Here is a 19,439-nt window from a genome sequence, read left to right as displayed (position 1 = left end):
CATCCCTATGTACAAAGGAGGAGGAAGAGGAGGAGGATAGGAGGAAGAGTAGTAGAAAGAAGGAACGTTTTTGGGGTAAAAATGTCCTGTTTACAACTCAGGTGAGGAGAGGTGTCCTAAGACTCTTTGGTATAAGCTCAGCAGTGTTTGTGAGCCCTCTGGGCAGCAGCAGCCCCGGGGCAGTGCCCACCACCACCAGCCTCTTCCTGAAATCCCAGGAGAAGCACGGTGCCCAGGCCACCCTGGTACTTGGGAATTTGCTCCTGGCCTGGGGTGTGCCGGAACAACTTCCCAAGCAGAAGCCCCGTTGCTGGCTGGCTCTGGTGGGGTTTGCTTTACCTGAGTAAGGAGAGGAGGCTGCAGCCCTGGGAAGCCACGCAGGGCTGAAGGAGCGCTGTGGGGCAGGCTGAAGGAGGACTTTCTTCTTTTTTTTTTTTTTTTTTTTTAGTTTGTTTTGTTTTTTTCCTAGAAATCTAATGATGCCATTTACAATGGGGATGGATGAGGACAGTTCACCTCTTGGCCAGCCTCCCCCCGTGGGTCACTGCGGTCATGTTTGGATGCAGCCTGTTAGCTGAATGCATGTTCCTAATGCCCTCTTGCCCTTGGAGTCACCTTTGACTGAAGCCCCATCTCCTGATGCTCCCAAACTGTTTTGGGTTCTGCTCCCTCTCCTAGTCCTTCCTGGCAGAGTTTTAGATCCTCTTGTCGAATTTGAAACTAATTTCCATTTTGTCAGGAATGAAATGAGCTGAAAGACTATCACTAACAGGCAGAGACAGGTTTCCTGGGTAATGTTAAATGCAGCATCAGAGGAAACTCCCCTTCAAGGATGCCCTGTTGGGTAATGGCACCACTCAGAGCAAGGGAGCACCAGGTAACCTGTCCGTGCTTCAGTCGGTGTGGCCGGGCAGTCTGCTCAGAGGTAACACAGCTTCCCTGGTGCACTGAGCAGTTCCAGAGTTATTTGCTTCATGTTTTGAAGGAAACTGAAGGAAATTGTGTTCTTTGCCTATTCAGAGTATGAGGCTCATATTGCTCATGGGAAGAGTGGTTTGTTCCTAATGGCTTAGAGAAAACCAGAAGGTTTATATCTACTTAAACAGACATGTAAAAAACCCAAAACACTTAAAATCTACAACTTGTGCATCAGTTTTAGTGTGTGTGTGCACGTGTATACATACATACACCCCATCAAAATGTGTGTGCATGTACATATACACAGTCCTGTTTAGGGGCTCGCATGTGTGTGTACCAGAGATCCTGAAATTGCATATTGGGTGCAAATTTAATGCTGGTATGAAAGTTCTCTTTGGTTTCAGCAAGTAGTCTATAAAGACAATACAATGGAAATACTAAAAATGCGGCAATGTACTTTGAATTTCCCTGCATTTTTAAATTCTCAAGTTTTAAATAAATAAGGCTTTATTCTCTAAACTATAGGTACGTCACAAAGCAGTGTTTTGCTGGAAAAAACGAAACCGTTAGTTATCACTGTCCTTTACTAACCCTACACTAATGAGACTGCATTCATAAGGTACTTTCTGTGTGAGCTTATCCGTGTTTCCATGTCAATTATGTCTCCATGGGGGATGCAACACTTCAAAAGAAAGCTTGCTAAAATTTAAGGTAAGCTAGAGACTCAAAGAAGTCCAGATTAGATGCCATTTTTATAGATAATTGCCTTGTCAGCCTTAAAGTGGGTTTAACATACTGAAATACGGAGAAATATTCAGTGCCAAAAATATAGGGCTTATTTCACTTGATTTTAAAGAGATATTTCACCTGTATTCTAAACACTGGGTGGAAATAAACTGTATACCCTGAACCTTGACTAGACCCTGTCCTCTTGAGAAACAACTGGTGCTACAGAAGTTGCTCTACTTTGGTGTCACTGGTATTTTGAGTGGGCTTTGTCCCCCAAACCAGCATCTGCTACTGTCAATAGTGTTTGGATTCTAGTTTACCTTGAATTTTCCTTTGTCTTTTTTTTTTTTTTCCCTCAAAAAGAAAAAGGTTCTAAGTAAGATTACCTATTTCTAGTCCTTGCATTGGGCCTATACCTGCATATTTGCTTATTTTGGAATTTAATATATCTAGCATAATTACTACAGAAATTTGAAATACCAGTTAGAAATCTAACAGGCACACGTTTGGTTTTTAAAGTCTATTTTCCCCTTACATTAAAATTTAATATGCAGATATTTCACGCTTTTCTCTTTAATTTTATCAGAGTAGGAACGGGATGATTTCTCTCCTATGGGTCTGTTAGCAACAGAGCATTTAAAGCTTTTCAGCTACAAACTTCAAACTATTTCATGCATTATCCTGACTAAGAGATGAGCAAGAAAGAATGCACGGGACAAAAGCTCAGCCTGCTACACATAGATACAAAGCCACAAAACATCGGGCTGTATCTCGGTGCCACGGGAATTTTGCTCTTGACTTCAGAGAGATCACAATTCCTCCTTCCAAAAGCACCCCTGGAGCTCCCCTTGGAGCTCCTCCCACGACATTATAACTGATGTTGTACCACTGCTTCCAGGGGGAAAGGACCACGAGCCGTCAAAGCTGTTACTATTCCTTTGCCTGGTAAAGTCGATAGGTAAAAAAAAGCTCACTAATGTCAATGAGTATTGATCAGACGCTGAGCCCTGTGGTTTTGGATCCCTCAATGCCTTTCATTTTTGCATCCTGAGTGCCTCAGGTCTCCTGTTCGCAGGCTAGATGGCAGAGCTGAGCCACGCTGGAACACAGCTGCACCGGGCTCCAGCCCGGGACAGCGCCTGGGGACGGTGGCACACACGGTGCCACACACGGTGCCACACGCCGCTCTAACACGTGGCTCCCTCTCGTGCTCCCGTTGGAGTCAGTGAGGAAAGGGCTCACTGAGTTCAATGGAAGCAGCACCCCGTTCTTTGTTCCCGTGCTCTGCCAGGGGCTGTGATCTCCTCGGGTGACATTCTTTCTTGCCAATCACAAAAAGAAACGATAATGTGGTTTTACTAATTGCAAATAACAGTCTTGATTACAAGTTTTATGTGTTATACAGTTAGATTAGTTTATACCTATAACTCTACATAGTATTTGTGTAAAAATAGCTTTGGAATATTAAAATCATTGCAATAAAATACCTGCAATACAATTATTAAATGTGTTCTTTGGTAGCTAGTCGATTTTTTTAATGGATGGAATAGTTTTCCTTTTTTAAATCTGAACATTCCTTAACAAACAAAGAGAATGCACTGGTTTAGGTACCATTCAAAATTTCTTTGCCTAGTTTGAACTTGTTTCGAGGCACTGCACCAGCCAAGTTCAAACTGTGAAACAGCAAAAATCACACTACCGTTCCAAGGAATTCAGACGACTCCACGCTCTGGGGGCCGTGCCCTGGCACAGCCCTCTCTGGAGACCAGCCCTAAGTCCCTACCCACTGGGTGCACGCAGGACGGACACACTGACACCTCCATGGCAACTGCTGTGGACGTGAAGAGCTGGATCCAAAGAGATGTCTGCTCAATGACAGGAAATCACTATGCTCCAAACCACTAAACAGCCAAGTACGGTGAAGATGATAATGGGCAAAGGTGTGAGACCAGTGGTCTGTTCCTCTTCTCTTTGCTTTCCGTTCCGTTCCCTCCGCTTCGCTTCCTTCTTCCTCTCTGTTTTTTTTTGCAAGTCGTCATCCTACTAAAGTGTGTGTCTTAGAACAAAGTCATAATGCAGGTGAAATAAGTCTTTGGTTTCTTTGGACTTATAAATATTTTTTTTTTCAAATAGTTTTAAGTATAAACCTGCTATTTTGAGGTCCTGGTCTGTCTTTATTTATTTATTTATTTATTTTTAAAGCTTTTCCACCGAGGTTTCAGTTCGTGGTTATTCCTTCATGCTTTGGTACAAGTGCTTGATGAAGAAGATGAGTTGCCTGAATTGGAGCTGCCCTCGTCTTGCCACTTATCCAGACTCCTCCTCCGTGCATTCATGAAAAAGTTGCTGACGGTGCTCAGCTCCAACCCGAGCTGCTGGGAAATGGTGATTTGTAATTCTTTGGACGGACGCTTATTTTCCTTGAATATTGCATGTAGAGTTCGACGCTGGACATCGGTGAAGACCAGCCGAGGCTTTTTGGGCGTATTCCCTCTATCCTTGCCGTGCTCTTGTTCTTTCCTCTTGCATGCTGCAAGAAAGGGGAGCACAGTTAGAGAGGGCTGCCAGAGGAGAGTGTGGGAGCACAGTACCGGGCAAATTAGGGAAAAAGGACTGTTCGTGCCAGCTTCTGAATTTGGACAGGATGTGGGACACTTATTCATCATAAACTATTACAAGTATAAGGAATAAAAGTTAGAAAATACCTTTGTTGTTGTCTGTTAAAAGTCAGAATTTACATTTTGATACTACCCACTAGTGCTGAGAATTTAACTTCAGAATTCCCTGAAATTCCACTCTACCTCCTAGAGATATTAAATAGTTAATCTTGGTCATACTTTTCACCATTTTTAGTTGCTTTCAGTCCATTTCTGTAGCTTTTTGTTGACTGAGAATTAAGGAACTGTGAGAAAGCAGGATGCTACTACAGTCTTACAGGCCAGATGAATTCTGAACAAAATAAAACATGTTTTGTCATGAAAAACAGTGGTATAGAAAATCTTCTTTATAGAATTGCTCCTTATTTCATCTATCATCCCTTCTTTCCCTTTCAGAATGTAATTTTGCTCTGCATTAATAAAGGGTGCTTGCAATTTGCAATCTGCCTCCCAGATCACCTTCCAGGCAGGATCTGATAGGATGTGAGGGAGACTCCCAGATCCCTCTGTCAGCCTTTGACTGTCTGCCAGCTCATCTTAGCATTTTGCTAGGATAAAAGCTTCCTTGGGAGGCCAGACTCCTCTGTCTCACTTTCAAAATTGTCTGAAGCTGTCTATTTCCCTTCATTCTCTAACAATGTCCTCTAATTCTGATGGAGAGATGTGTTTCTGAAGGTAATATGAATGTTCTTCCTCTGAGTCTGTCTAGTCCTGGTTTCTGTGGAGATCAGCAATGACTACATGAAGAATTTTGTGCAGTATCTCTACTTTCACCACGATTATTGGAACGAAAACAACAAATTACTTTGCAGAGGTCCTTTCTACAACTTGTATTACTACCAAGAGCAGGCCCTGGCATGAGGGATTCATTGCTTTTGGGAGGTATAAAAATAGTCATCCACCTTTTGTACCTGAGAAATGGGAACTGCACAGATCAGGAACTGTGAAGGCTCCTTCTGCTGGCCCAGGCAGGGACCAAGACACTGGTGGCTCAGTCCCCTCTGAGGAGAGGCTTTTGAAAAGGTCCCTAACAATATATATTCCAGCCACATACTCTTTCATGAGAAATCACACATCAATCAAATAGACTGGGCTGCCAAGCTCATGTCTCCTACAGGTATTTTTATCTGAAAAACCTTTGAAGAACACTTTGAAGTTACATTCTGACCTCTAAAACACCGTGGAGCTTCTGGGCTAAAAACCAGTTCTCCTGATGCACGTGAGCCCCTGCTGAAGCCAAACTGCTGAATTCACTGTGGGGATTGGTTCCTGCTGAAACAATCTGCATCCCCACTGGAGGCTAGCATGGGCAAATCAAGGGTTAAAAATGCTTTTGCAAGAATAGTCCGTTATTTACTGACAAATATTCAGAATGAGGATACCAACAGCACCTCAGTCTTTTATATATGTCTGACCATTTGACAATCAGAAATTCCTGGGAAAGCAGCTGCAGGAGCTGAGCTTTATAACAGCCTCAGCCTCCAGCTCTGACTGCCCCTGCTAACAGGCTCAGGCAGAAAAGAAGACAAACCAGGTGCAGACAACATTTGCTGTGCTTCATTTCTGTTCATGCTGCTTTACACCTTCTTTTTTCAAAGGCTACACAAATTCCATCTTCTGCCTAGATACTCCATCCAGCTCATAATTTGTCACAAAATCCTAATGGCACAGCTAGCGTGATCCAAGTCAGTGCTGTGCAATGCTTCAGTGTGAATCATCACATCACAAATGACAGCCACAGCAGTAGGTACAGAGCCAGCTCAATTAGTGATGTGAGCCTCTGGGGCTTCGATCACAAGCTGCTACATGAGCTCTCTGAAATAGCAGGGAATAACAAAAAAACCACCATCTATTGGGAAACTAGCTTGCATAACACATTGTCTTCCTGAACTTGTGCTCATTTCCTGAAATCTAGTATTCCTGAACAATTATTTCCATAGACAGTGTCCCAAGAGTTACAACATACCTTGTTCCCCAACTTCAATTGTATCAAAACCCTCTCAATCAATGCTAGTGACATCACAGAGGTAAGAAAAAAGAGCTCATTACTAGGGAGAAAAAAAAAAATAAAAGCTATCCAGTCTATGATACAAATAAGCCTATTTTACTTTTTTTGCAAATATTTTCAGCTTTACTTCCATTAACATTTGCCAGAGGCAGATTGAGGGCAAAAGTTTCCCAACACACTCAATTGTTCCAAGAGCCCTTGCACTGCCAGGCTCAGGTTGTGAGCAGCAGGAGTGGATACCACCTCTCATCTTCTGCCTTGTCCAGGCTCAGGAATATTAATAGCACTTAAAAATAAATAATAGTGATAATGAAAAACTGTAATAGGTTTTCCTCACGATCGTTTTCCCTGCACTGGAGCCAATCAATTTTAATAATAAATTGTAGCTTCCAGCTTGCCAGAGAACAAATGCACACCACGGGATAAAATCTGCTCCAACAGGAGAGTTGCAGACAGGCACAGAGATTGGCCAGCTCAAGGGCTGCCAGGCTCTCTGACAGCAGCCTGAGCCAGGTCATGCCCAGGCAGAGCAGCTGTGCCTGCTCAGGCCAGGCCCTGCCCTAATGCCAGGTCCTCCCCATGTCACTGAGGTCAGGCCCCAGAGACATCAACTGAAATGGTTTTTTTGGAAAAACACCAGAGCCTGTCTTCACAGCGATTTATCACACACTCCATCTCTCTTTTATCTTACACAGCAGAAGATAATAACAGTAATTTGCACTGATGTCCTTCTTGTGCCCCTGCCCTTGAGCACTGTGAGAGGACCCTCTCCCACAGCACAGACACTGAATTGAGGTGCTTTGCAGGGTGCTGTGCTCCCTAGAGGTGTGCACCTCCCCCAGGACACACCTGCTGGCACCCTGCCCTCACTGCCTGCTGCAGGCAGCCCTCTTCTTTGTCTCCAGGGTGCCCCAGCTGAGTGATGCTCCATGTGATACCTTTTGAAAAAGCCTTTAAGAAAATCTTGTTAAGAAAAAAGAAAAGCAGAGGATAAAGGAAGAGTCACCCTGACTCTGGTAACACACGTGCAGATATGACAATGTAATATTATCAGTGCCAGAAGGAACCTTATAAATCCAGTCCTGAACTCTGGCCTCTCCCAGTCACTTCCATCTTCCTCTGCCCTGAGCAACAGATATTTTTGACACTTGGCAATTCTCCTGACACAACCCATCAATCTATTTTTGCCTCCCTTTGTTCCTTCTAAGTCACCCGAGGGATTTGGTCAAGTAAACTTGCCAGACCTTGTAAGGTCTGTACATCCCAGGGAGGCCCAGCTGCCTGGGCATGGAGCAGAAGTGGGCTCCCACCTCTGCAGCTCCACTCCTCTGTAGCCCCCAGCTGGGTGCAGCACAGGGATCAGTTCTGCTCTGCCAGGGGTGTGAACAGAGCCTGTCCCCTACAAAAATGCACTAATTGCATCTTTAGGTCAAGCCAGTGAAGAGGATGTTTTGCCTATTTGTGATATGAATAACATTATTCAGTCAGTGTAAAAGTCAAGATTATAGTAAGCTCAGCTGTTAACCTTGATGCTTGATCTCGTCTTTCATCCCTAGAGGATGGATTTCTTTTTAAAATTGAAGGAAAAACCCCTGATTACTATACATTAATTTTCAGGAGCACTTGGTGTGCACACATGTACCTAGCTGTTTCTGGCAAACTCCAGTTTTCCTTTCTAAAAAACAGAAGCAAATAAAACTGGTGATGCTCTCAATAAACCTAATTTCCCATGGCTTCTGGTTTGGTTTGTGAACATAATAAAATAGCACCACAAGTTCTGCTGCTTGCTTTTCTGGACAACTGTCACTGAAGCAGAGGGAACAACAATGGAAAATTTTACTTGGGCAAGCCCTGCCCCAAGCCCTGTGGCTACTTTTGATGTCAGAGGGCAACTCTCCCTGAGAGAGGCATTGCTCAGCTGGTGGCCCACTGTAGTGCCACCAGAGTCAGAGCTGCTCCTGGAAGGGAAGGAAAGGGGGCAGCCACCAGTGCCTGGGCTCTCCTCCCCCTGAGGAGGACAAAGCCAATGCACACAGGGCACCTCTGCTCACAGGGAGCTCTTTTCTCCTCTGTTTGGCCCAGAGTGGGTACAGACCAGCAAGAGAGACACACACACAACATCTCCCAGCCATGCTGCATTCAGAGCCTGTGGACACAGAGAGGGGACTGAGTGTGGGTCACCAGTGCTGGGACACAAGACCTTTCACCCTGAGGTGGCAGGTCACATTTCCAGCTCTGGCCTGGGTCACTGCTGACCACAAGCCATTATTACTTGATGGCCACCATGTGCCTCATATGAGATTAGGACTTTTACCCCTCCTCCTGCAAGTCTTTTAGTTACCCCAACCTCATGTGTACAGGACTGTCTCAAAGACATAAAAAGCCCTTTTAGAAGTCTCTCTTTACATGTATTTTCTAATCTCTGTTGTGTCAGATCTAGAAAGTTCAGCTACAGTCTGAACTGCATCCACCTAGGAATCCCTTTCCAAATCATCTTCTAGTTTTGAAACATCACACAGTATCCAATAACATGTTTGGAGGGTGAAAACTTCACTGGTATTAACTGGAGAATATCCTGAAGGATATCTTCCTGTAGGAGGCTCTACCTTCTGGTGGAGAAAGCAGCAGTATCTGCTTCCTCAGGAGGCTGAACCTGCTGGGGGACTTTGGCCATCACAGATAGTTCTAATCACACTGGCTACCACAGCTCAGTGGAAACAGGTAGCCAAAAGCTTATGGTAAATTCATGGTGGCGATAACACACAATAAAGTGTGATAAGTTACATCCTTATCGTGTGAATAACACCTCTGGGGCTTGCAGAGAGACACACCAACAACAGGCCTTTCCCAATTATCAAAAACTTCGTATTTGGGGGAATATGAAAACAAAATAAAAGGGCATAGGAGACACAGGCTACCTGAGGTTTTGGTGTCCCCACATGAACTAAACCCAAGCAAATCTGTTAGACCTGAATAATAACCACAGCTGCTGGGTGACATTCGCTCTGATATATCACAGTTTGCTGGTCCCCTGCACTGCCCCAGGCTCTTCCAAGGCGCTTGGGAAATGGAATTCCTCTGGAAAGGCATTCTATGAGTGAGCCTCCACTCATGGAGGCAGCTCGTGGCCATGAGCTCCCACTGCAGCAGGTCACAGACAGCACTGAGGCTTGAGAGAGCACTCCCTTCAGCTTCAGCCCACTGTGGGGTAAGGCCCTGCTCAGCTTTTCAGGGGTGAAAGCCTACCTGGGTGACACAGGTTGCTCCCCAAAGCTTTCTCCCTTCAACTGAAAAGAGCATGGTCTACTCTGAAATGTCTGAGCCCACACTAAATTCTCTTTTTAATCCTGGCATGATTCAGCATTTGGCACTTGTTTCTCTAGTGATTTGTATTTATGCTTATTCAGAGTGTAGGTGTCTCCATATGCCCAGAGATCTTTTGATTTGTGTCTCATTTCTCTGCCATCAATCCAGGCAATATTCTTTTGTTGTTTCATAACATCAAAAGAGACAAAAATACGTGAGAGTATAGGAAGCCCACAGGATGACCTCACCCCACCAACACACAGATCCCAGCTGAGCCAGAACGGTAAACATCTCACTCCTGGGCACTGTATTAAAATGAGTGACCTTAATTTGCTGCCCCTGGAATAATGAAGTGAATCTGACTGAGGAGTGCTGACTCAGCAGTTGGGGATTCAGGGGTTTACACAAACTCAGTGTTGATGGATCTGTAACCACTTCAGCAAACTGACATCACCGTTACAGAATGTGTTGCTAAGTGGATCAATCAGGGGAAAGCACCTGATTTCCCTGCGATATCATTTAAAGCAGATGTTAAAATTCTTTAGCTAGGTCTTTAGTTAACCATATTACTGTGACAAATATTTCTTAGCGTAGCATAAGTAATTAGAATTTAATCACTTAAACTGCATCTTAATTACCCCAAATGAATTGAAAGGACATTTAATAGCAAAGATTAAATTGCCTTAATGAACGATTTTTGCGACTACATCAATATTTTAATCGCGTCAGCCGGGTCCGGCCCCCCGCCCCACGCCGCAGCGGCACCGGCGGGCCCCGGCCGCGGGGCGGCGCCCGCTCCCCGCCAGGGGCGCGCACCGTATCGCGGGGCTCGGCTCCGCATCCCGCGGCACCGCACCGCACGGCACCGCACCGCGGGGCTCGGCTCCGCATCCCGCGGCACCGCACCGCACGGCACCGCACCGCGGGGCTCGGCTCCGCATCCCGCGGCACCGCACCGCACGGCACCGCACCGCGGGGCTCGGCTCCGCATCCCGCGGCACCGCACCGCACGGCACCGCACCGCGGGGCTCGGCTCCGCATCCCGCGGCACCGCACCGCATGACATCCCACGGCACCGCATCATATCCCACCGCACCGCGGGGCTCCGCACCGCATCCCATCGCAACCCATGGCGGGGACTGTACCGCATCCCACTGCATCGCATCCCACCACACCGAACCGCATTCCACCGCACCGCGGGGGTTCCCTAAGGCATCACACCACGCCGTGGCCTCCGCGCCACGCCGTGGGCTCCTCACCCGCGCTGCCGCTCCGTACCGCACCAAGGCACAGCACCCCGCTGGGGAGAGCCAACCCCTCCGTTCCGCTGCACTCAGCATAGCGCAGGCTGGAAAACGCCACCCGCTCCTGCTCCGCTTATGCGCCGCGCCCCGCCCACGCGGGCCGGCCCACCCGGGCCGGGCAGCACCGCCCGCTGCGCACCTGGCCGTGCCCCTTCACACCCTCCTCATCTTCCGCCCCCGGCCCGCCCCGGCAGCCCCGCCCCGCGGGACAGACCCCGGTCCGCTGGCCCCGGCTACGAGCTGTGGGAGCGAATTCCCCCGCGGGCCTCCGAGCGTTCGGGTGCTGACTGCGGCGTCGGGTTGGGTAATTCCGCCCCCTTCTGCATCCCCAGGCAGAGATTTTGCTACAGCAGCCGAAAATTGAGTTTCTGAGCGGTGGAAACGACGCAGTTCGTCGCAAAACCTTCACTGTAATTTTGAGTATGGCCAGGTTCACTGAAAGACCCCGGTCGTTTCTCTGGTTCCGCTCCTAAGGACCGGCCTGCAGGCTGCCGCTTCCCCGGCTCCAATTTTTAAGCTCTCCGTCAATTCCAATATATTCAAAATAACGAGATATGTTTCAAATAAAGGAGAAATGAGTCGGTGATGACATAAAGAAGTTCCTCCGGTTGGAGGGAACATTAAGGAAGCCGTTGGCAGCCGTTTGGCAGCCTGCCTGTGCGGGGGGAAATGGGGGAAAAGGGGCTGGGGGAAACTCTCCCGCCTGTGGCTGAGCTCTTATCGATTGGCTCCTAATGCATGTGACAACGAGTGCAGAATTCTGCACCTTAAAAACATCCAAAACCTGAGCCCGGGCTCACTTCAGTATCATTCTGCACCCAAGTGTTTAGGAAAAGCCCGCTGTGCCATCCGATTCACTACTTTCCTCTATGGGAAGCAGCAGCATTTCTAGTCCCACCAGCCAGCGCCCGCACCCGCCGGCGCCGCGCTCTGCGCCCCGCGGTGCTGCCCGCACCCCTGCGGAACAGCAGCCGTCCATCGAGCTTTAATTCCGTTTGGGCTGTACGGAAAATGTCACCACTGAGGCTTCCTATCGCCCTAAAATGGGGGGGGAATGAAAACTACTGTTCAGTTAATAAATAGTTCCTATAAATTAATCTTTTAGCATCATAAAACTGACTTCTTCTTAAGCAAAACGGCTCAAGTCAGCTGCGTTTCCAAAGAGAGTCTGTCAGCACCGGTCACTCCTCTGTCCGTGTATGATTAATCCAGGTAGATTTATGTCTGAAACGTGAATCTACATTTATCGATTTGATCATGGAAGCGCCCGACACGCGGCCATGCTGGGTCCCGGTCGGTTCTAGGGAAAAACTCCCCTCGATGCCTGTAGTCTTCAGGTGAAATTCACCAGCACTTCAGCAACAGCTCCTACGCTTCAGTCACCTTAGAACTCCCCGGAGTTCTTGTCCCTTGTGCGGAGTTTATGCGGACCTTCGGCTACACGGACAGGTGACGGCTGCCTGAGGCAGAGCCGCAGCGGTGGTTTCATGCCGGTACAGGCAAAGCCAGGGACAGAAGCATACCTCGCCTATGGATTTCCAGATGATTTTGTCTCAATCTGATCATCACATTCCTTCCTGGCTATGGAAAAGGCAGATCGCACACGCCAGAACCCAGCTGTAGCACCGGCAGGAGCCCGGGCTCCCTAGCGGTGTCAATGCAGTGGGCACAGTCCTGGTGCCACGCACCTCTCCTCTCCTCCTGGGGCATCCCGACCCTTCTGGCGGAGTTACCGTGCTGGGGGAAGCTCGCTTTCCCTCTGGCCACGCACCCGCTCGAAGGCACTCATCTCCAAATCAGGTGCCCTCAGGGCTCTGCCGTGCCGGGAGCCGAGCCGCCTCCACAGCGGGCAGCCCGTGCGCTCGGCCCGGCGCTCGCCGCAGCACCGCGGCACTAATTGCCGGCTGCAGCTACGTAAAATCGATGCGAGGCTGCTCCCCATTGGGGCCGGCAGCCATGGGGAGGCTCAGCAAGCACCTGCGCCCGGGCTACGGGAGGCCTCGTCCATGAGCCGGGAGGGGGCTGCCTGGCCCCGGGAGCGGGGCCGCCCGGGAGCGGGGCCGCCCGGGAGCGGGGCCGCCCGGGAGCGGGGCCGCCCGGGAGCGGGGCCGCCCGGGAGCGGGGCCGCCCGGGAGCGGGGCCGCCCGGGAGCGGGGCCGCCCGGGAGCGGGGCCGCCCGGGAGCGGGGCCGCCCGGGAGCGGGGCCGCCCGGGAGCGGGGCCGCCCGGGCGGAGGCGGAGCTGGGGCCGGGCCCCGCCGGCGGTCGCTGTTCGTGGTGCTGAAGCCGAGCAGGGCCGCACTCGTCCCGCGCTCGAGGGGAACGAGAGGACGGAGCCAGCCCGGTGGCGGCGCGGGGCCCTCCGCTCGCAGCTCTCCCCGGAGCCACCGCCTCCCGGCCCGGGAAGCCGCCGCCGCTGCCCGGTGCGGGCGGGTGCCGGGGTCAGCGGGGCCGCTCCCGCTCACCGGCGGTCAGTAGATGGCGCAGAACCCCCGGGAACCGAGGGGCGATGAGCGAGGGCTGCGGACGGCGCGATAGTCCCGGCCGGTGGGGGCGGGCATCGCCCCCGCAGCCCGGTTGTGTGACCCGGGGCGGCCCCGGCGGCACCCATGGGTGGGAGCCGCCCTGTTTTGAGGCTGTTTGATTCAAACGGCAGCGAGGGTGGGACTGGGGCACGGCCCCCAGGTGCGGCCCCGCCACGAGGCGGGTAATTAAAACAAACAAACAGCCGGGCGAACGCACGCACGAACAAACAAGCGGGGGCAGAGCCGCGCTGCGGGGCGGGGGCTCTGCCAGGACGGGCGCGGGGCGGGCCCGGCCCGGTGCGGAGGAACGCGGCTCGCCCGGCCCCGCTCCTCCTCCCGCTGGGCAAACATTAACGAAGGGCAAACGCGGCTGTAAATCAATCCCGCCGAAGGACACGGCCGGCAAACAAGTGCGCCCCAGAGCTGCCCCGGCTGCTCACCGGGCGCTCTCCCACCCTCCGATCCCTCCTGGTCCCTTGCCTCGGCCCAGGCACCGCACCGGCAGCGGCGATGCGCCGAGCCAGGCCCGGGCCGTCCCGGTCCGGGCGGTCCGCAGGGTCGGGAGGGGAAGGACCTCTACCCCGGCCCCGGTCCGAGCTCGGAGTGTCGCCGGTGAAGGCCCCGGTCGATGCCCCCCGCCTCCCTGATGCAAACGCCTTTATGCAAAGTGCTCGCAGGGTAAATATTAAACAGCCCCTAATGAGGCCACCGGGGCCGGGGCGGCCCAGACCTTCCCGGTGGGCTCGGGGGCGGCGGCGGGCGAGAGGTGCAAACGGCGTCATTAGATTTCATATTTGATGTGGAAAACGCTCTGATTACTCCATCGATTTCTTTACAGTTAATTTGGCGAGAATTTCTCGCCGGCTTCCCAAGGCTTCGGTTTAGCCGGGATTCACATTGGGAGGGAGAAAGGATAAGAGGAGGGGAGGAAAAGAGGTGCAGCTATGAAAAATAGGAGTCAGGTGGCAGGCAAACATGGAGCAGCTTTGGAGGGACGGACCTGCCCCCTCTCCACGGCGCCTGTCCCTGCTGACCCACTCGGGGAGTCCCCATGGAGGGGCCCTTCGAGACGAGCCAGCTCAGAGGGCGCACATCGGCAAAGGACCCCCTCTGGCAGTAGATTCTAAGGAACCTTGGGCTCCCTTACACTCCTCTGGCGCCCTTGCAAAACGTGTCTTTGACGCGTTTTCCCTGGCCGCTACCCTTCCTCCCGAGCGGCGGGCCCGTGCGAGGCCGGCGGGCATTCGCTGTTCCAACAATGAATGGCTCGAAGCAGATTATTTTTTCCTGAACAAGACAAAGTCGGTTTTTTTTTTTCTTCTTTTATCCTCTCCTGTTACCTCTTTCTCACACACACGGGGGAAAAAAATCCAACAAACTGAAATGAATTCAGCCTTAAATCCCAGCAGGCTGCAGAAGGGATGTACTTTTTCTTTTAATTGTATTCATTTTTTCGGCGTCCCTTCACAGCCCTTCCAAATGTCAATGAAGGCGAGGGAGAGGGAGGGAAGACTAACAGAGGGACAGTCAAATAGATAAATATTCAGTGATAGAGAGGAGAGAGAGAGTGGGACAGACAAAGGAAAAAAGAACAGAGAAGAGAAGGGAGATGGGATGAATAAGATGGAGGCTGGAAGAGGTCAGCATTGCAATTAGCAGTTCTGCTTACATTTCAAGAGACAGCCCAGGAAGTGTCAAGACCTCAATCCTGCTTCCATGTAACTACCAATTTTTCTTCTATTTGTCGGAGCTTCTGTAATCTGGGAGGTAGGGATCCCCCAGGGACGGCTGGAAGGGGCAAATACTCAAGATAAAGTGCAAGACGAGACCGCGAGGCCTAAAATAAGCAGGCTCCATCCCCCTCACTGCCTCCCGGTTGTTGTCTGCAGGAAATCAGAAAGGGAAGAAATGAAGGCGGCTCTGGGTATTTATCTACCTGATAATTCTCTAAACGCCCGGGAGTGAGTTATAATTTGGACGTGAAATTTAATTTGCGTCGGCCGCAGTAATTTATGTTATTTTGAATTGATGTTCATACATCAATATCAATCGGGGCAGATTTTACCACTTAGTAAGATCATCACACATTTAAAACCTGCACAAAATAAAATCGATACTTTATGCATTTACAGCCCGTCGCCGGCAGCGCGGCGCGGAGGGGCGCGGAAGGGCGCGCAGGCTGCGCGGGGCGGGGCGGGGGCCCCGGGACCGCCCCATTGACAGGGACGCAGCTCTATGCAAATGCCCACGTGCTGCCGGCGCCCAGGTGGGCAGCGCCCGGCGAGGCCCGGAGCCCCCGGTACGAGGGGAAAGCTCTGGGGGCCCGGCCCGGCGGCGAGGGACGCGCGGACACCGGGTGCGGGCGGTACATCCCGACCCCCTCGTGCTGCCAGCCCCTCTTAGCCCCGGGGAAGCTGTTTCTGTAAGGTGCCAGCTTTCGGGTTTCGTCGGAAAGGGAAGGCGGAATAATGAGGCTTTGTCTCTCTAACGGGATTACCGGGATCCGTTTATGAGAGGGCAGCGCTGAGGTGGCTGGAAGAAGGGGCGGTCTGGGGGCAGCAGCGAACAATGGGACCCTCCGGACCCGGCAGCTGGGCAGAGCACGGCCGCATCCCATCTTCCCTTCTTCCCTCCCTCCCGGCCTGCAGCAGCCGAGGCTGGCAGAGTTTCCCGGCCGGCAGCGCCAGGGAAGGGATGCCAGCAGGCTCCGAATCGAGGGGTTGTTTCCAATATCGATCTATGCAAATGAGCGGAGATTCAGGTCGACCAAATTGTCGTAAAAACACGCTCCAAATCGAAGAAAGTTCGCCTTAGCAATCGTTACGGGGATATTGGAAACACAAACACCATCCTCCTCTCCTGAGTAGCACCAGCAAGACCAGGGTTTTTCGCAGGTGGGGTGGCTGCTGAGAAAGGGAAGGCGGAAAGGGCAGTTTCTGAGAGCTCAGACCTTTGAAACCGACTCCGCAGGAGTGGAAGCCAAAGAGAGCAACGTCCTCCCACCGGCGGGCACCTAAGGGCCAGCTACAGCGGGGAGGGACGCCCTGCCCGGACCCTTCCTAGCTTTGCTTTAGGTTTCTGGAACAAGGTGGTCGACTGAAAATAGGCATGGAGCACGGTGGTGGCCCAGCCGCGTCCCTGCACACTCAGGAAGCGGTCCCAAGTTCTCACCGTCTCGGTAGTCGAAAGCGCAAGATCCGTTGTGCTTTTGGAAGGAGAAAGATTTGGCCCTTCCCTTATTTTTGTCTGTGAAACGGATCAGTGGCCCTGGCTCCAACTCGGATTGACTGTCTTGCGTTCTCCAGGGACAAATTAATGGAGACCTATCACTTAATTAACAAACCCTCGCTCACGGTATATTAAACCCGGGCTCTGCACCCGGAGCGCAGACAGGAGGGTTTGGGAGGCGGTGGCAGAGCACAGGTACGGACCGGGACGGCCATCTCTGAGCAGACAACACGGGACCCGCTCGGGAGCACACCGGGCAGCAAGGGCGGGCAGCGGGGCGAGGCTGCGGGGCAGCGAAGCCGTGACACGGCCGGTTTGTCTCACGCAGAGACATCCACGCGAAACTCAAAGTGCGCGGCCTAATGATAATTACAACCAGTTAAAAAAAAAAAAAAAAAAAAAAAAAAAAGAAATCCAAGGATTTTAGCCACCAGCATTTCTCAGGCACCGCTCACCCGCCGGGCTCGGCTCATTCGAACCAAACGCCTGTCCCAGCTCACCCAGCCCGAACGGGACGCAGGCCCTGAGCCCCGCCGCGACCTGAGCCCACCGACCCCCACAAAAAGCAGACGCACCGACTCCTCTCGGCGGCGCATTACCGGGGCTCCCCCGTACCCCGTCCGTGGGCCCGGTTCAGCCGCCAATTCAAGCATTTCCGCCTCGTCCTCCGCGCTCCGGGCAGCGCTGCCGCCGGCCGGAGCGGCTTTCGGCGGCGTCCCGTTACCGGGCGCGCTGGGCGTCCTCCTGCCCGCGGCAGGCGAACCTGGCGGGTGAGCCCGGCCGGGGAACGGGGAGAGCCGGGGCGCCGCACTGCGCTGCCAGAGCCCCGAGCTCCGGCTCGGCTTTGTCTGAGCGCGGCACGGAGGAACCGCACGGTGCCGGGAGAGGGAGAGGGAGAAGGGAGAGAAATGGAGTGGCGGAGCGGGGGATCGGTACTGCTCTTCAGGGACGGACAGGGACCGGGGCGGCCTGCCCAGGCCCGAGGCCCCGCTCTGCCGCTGCCGTGCCCCGAACACCCCGCAGCGGGCTCACCTGCAAGCCGCAGAGCAGACATCCGCTGAAACTCCGGCTCCTGGAGCCACTTCCACATTCTGCGGAAGGTCTCCCGGCCGGATTTGAGCTTGCTCCAGGGCTTGGGGTTCCTCAGCAGATCTGAGAGCGTCCCTTGAGAGCGGCACAGCACCCTCTGGGCGAAGATAGCCTGGGGGATGCTGTACCGCTTGAGCTCGGTGGTGATCCTCTGAGCTACTTCTTTGGTATTGATTTCTTCCATTTGCCCTGAATTACTTCCACTGTTGACCTGCGAACCAGTTACAGAAGGGTTTTGCTCCCTGGCAGAGCCCAGGATCTGCCCGTGGCTCTGAGCATTCAGGTGGGCATGGGGGTGGTGTGGGATCCCGTTGATAGGCACCATGCCAGCGGAGGTGGGGGTGAGGTGTTGGTCGCCATGCCTGGCTAACATGGCAGGGTGGTGGGCTTCAAATCCGTTTGGGGTGAGCATTTTCTCGGCGGGCATGGTGGCACTGGGATGAGCGTAGTGGGGCAGCCCTTGCTGGGAGTTGTGGATGCTCCCCAGGCCCGATCCAGACAACGGAGAGAGGCTCTGCCCCATGCCGGTAACATCCTTGTGGTAGGGGGTGTAGAGATTGTTCATAGACGCCAGACCCCTCTCGTCCCGCATGAGCGTGAAGCTGCCGCTCACGTTGCCCGGTATCCGCTGGTGGGGATGGTGATGGTGGTGATGATGGTGGTGGTGGTGAGGGAACTTGTCCGAGACCGTCGAGATGGGAGGTAGAGGCTGCAGAGGGGTTAACGTGGTGTAGGTGCTGCTCATGCTCATGCCGGGGGGTGTCTCGCAGGCCATGGTCATGGTGGGGTGCAGGGGGCCGGTCAGCGCGTGCTCGGGCGGCCGGTGGTGGTGGTGGTAGTCGCCGCCGTCGAGGATGGACGCCATGCCCATGGAGCGCGGGTGGGCCGGCAGGTGGCTGCCGCGGTGGGCCACCGCGCTCCGGTGGTGGGGGCTGCCGCTCATCAGGTCGGCGGCGGCGGGCACCGGCTCATGGCTCACCCCGTGCAGATCGCCGATGTTCTCCATCGCCAGCTGCGCGTTCATCGTCGGCCGTGCGGACGGCGGGACCGCACATCTATCTGGTGGGCGGCGGGGCGTCCCGGAGCTCTTGGCGGCGGCCGGTTGTTCCCGCGGGCCGGCGGCGGCGGGCGAGCGCTGCGGGCTGGTGGTGGCGGTGCTGCTGCTGCTGTTGCCGGGGCTGCTGGCTTTCCCGGTTTCGGTTGGTTCGTTTTTTTTTTTTTTTCCTTTTAATTTTTATTTTGTGGCAATGTATTTATTTGTTTTTTCCCGCTGCTGGCTGGCGCCGCCGGGCCGGTCCTAGGGCCGCCGCTCCCTCAGGCCGGGCCCCGCAGCCGCGGCCGCGGCGGGTGTGTGGCCGCGTCCCTCGCCATCCCCAGCCATGGCTCTCTCTGCGCCCCGCGCTCCGGCACCGCTCCGTGCTGCAGCGCCGCCGCCGCCCGCACCGCGCATGCGCGCGGCGCCCCCTCCCGCGCCGCCCCGCCCCGTGACGTCAGAGCCGCTATTAAGCGGGCGAGCCCCGCGCGGCGGCGCCCAGAGTCGGCGGTGCCGCTGCCCCGTGCCCGCCGCCCCTGCCCCGGGCACAAAGGGCCGCCCCGCCCCCGCTGCCGGCCAGGGACACCCGCCCCGCCCCTTCGGTGACTCCGCGTTTTCCGTGAGCGCGGAGCCTCCTCACCGGG

General features: G+C 53.3%; 1 protein-coding gene across 1 annotated transcript; it reads right to left on the bottom strand.

Annotated features, from left to right (window-relative positions):
* Positions 1-3,800: 3,800 nt before the first annotated feature.
* On the bottom strand, positions 3,801-19,042 carry ONECUT1 (one cut homeobox 1). Its single transcript, XM_059858313.1, has 2 exons — positions 17,706-19,042; positions 3,801-4,177 (listed from the first exon to the last, which is right to left on the bottom strand). Exons 1-2 carry the CDS (start codon positions 18,784-18,786, stop codon positions 3,885-3,887), a joined length of 1,374 nt encoding a protein of 457 aa, XP_059714296.1. The 5' UTR covers positions 18,787-19,042; the 3' UTR covers positions 3,801-3,884.
* Between the last annotated feature and the right edge of the window lie 397 nt (positions 19,043-19,439).

Source organism: Haemorhous mexicanus, chromosome 13 (genome assembly GCF_027477595.1).
Source record: "Haemorhous mexicanus isolate bHaeMex1 chromosome 13, bHaeMex1.pri, whole genome shotgun sequence".
NCBI classification, from domain to species: Eukaryota; Metazoa; Chordata; class Aves; order Passeriformes; family Fringillidae; genus Haemorhous; species Haemorhous mexicanus.
This window is presented reverse-complemented; position numbering and strand designations above follow the sequence as displayed.

What these genes read in the sequence shown, in the direction of transcription:
- ONECUT1 (XM_059858313.1), bottom strand. Translation starts at nt 18,786, where the DNA reads ATGAACGCGCAGCTGGCGATGGAGAACATCGGCGATCTGCACGGGGTG. An exon ending in GTCTGCTCTGCGGCTTGCAG is followed by an intron (nt 4,178 to 17,705) that starts GTGAGCCCGCTG and finishes CCTTTCTTGCAG; the next exon opens with CATGCAAGAGGAAAGAACAA.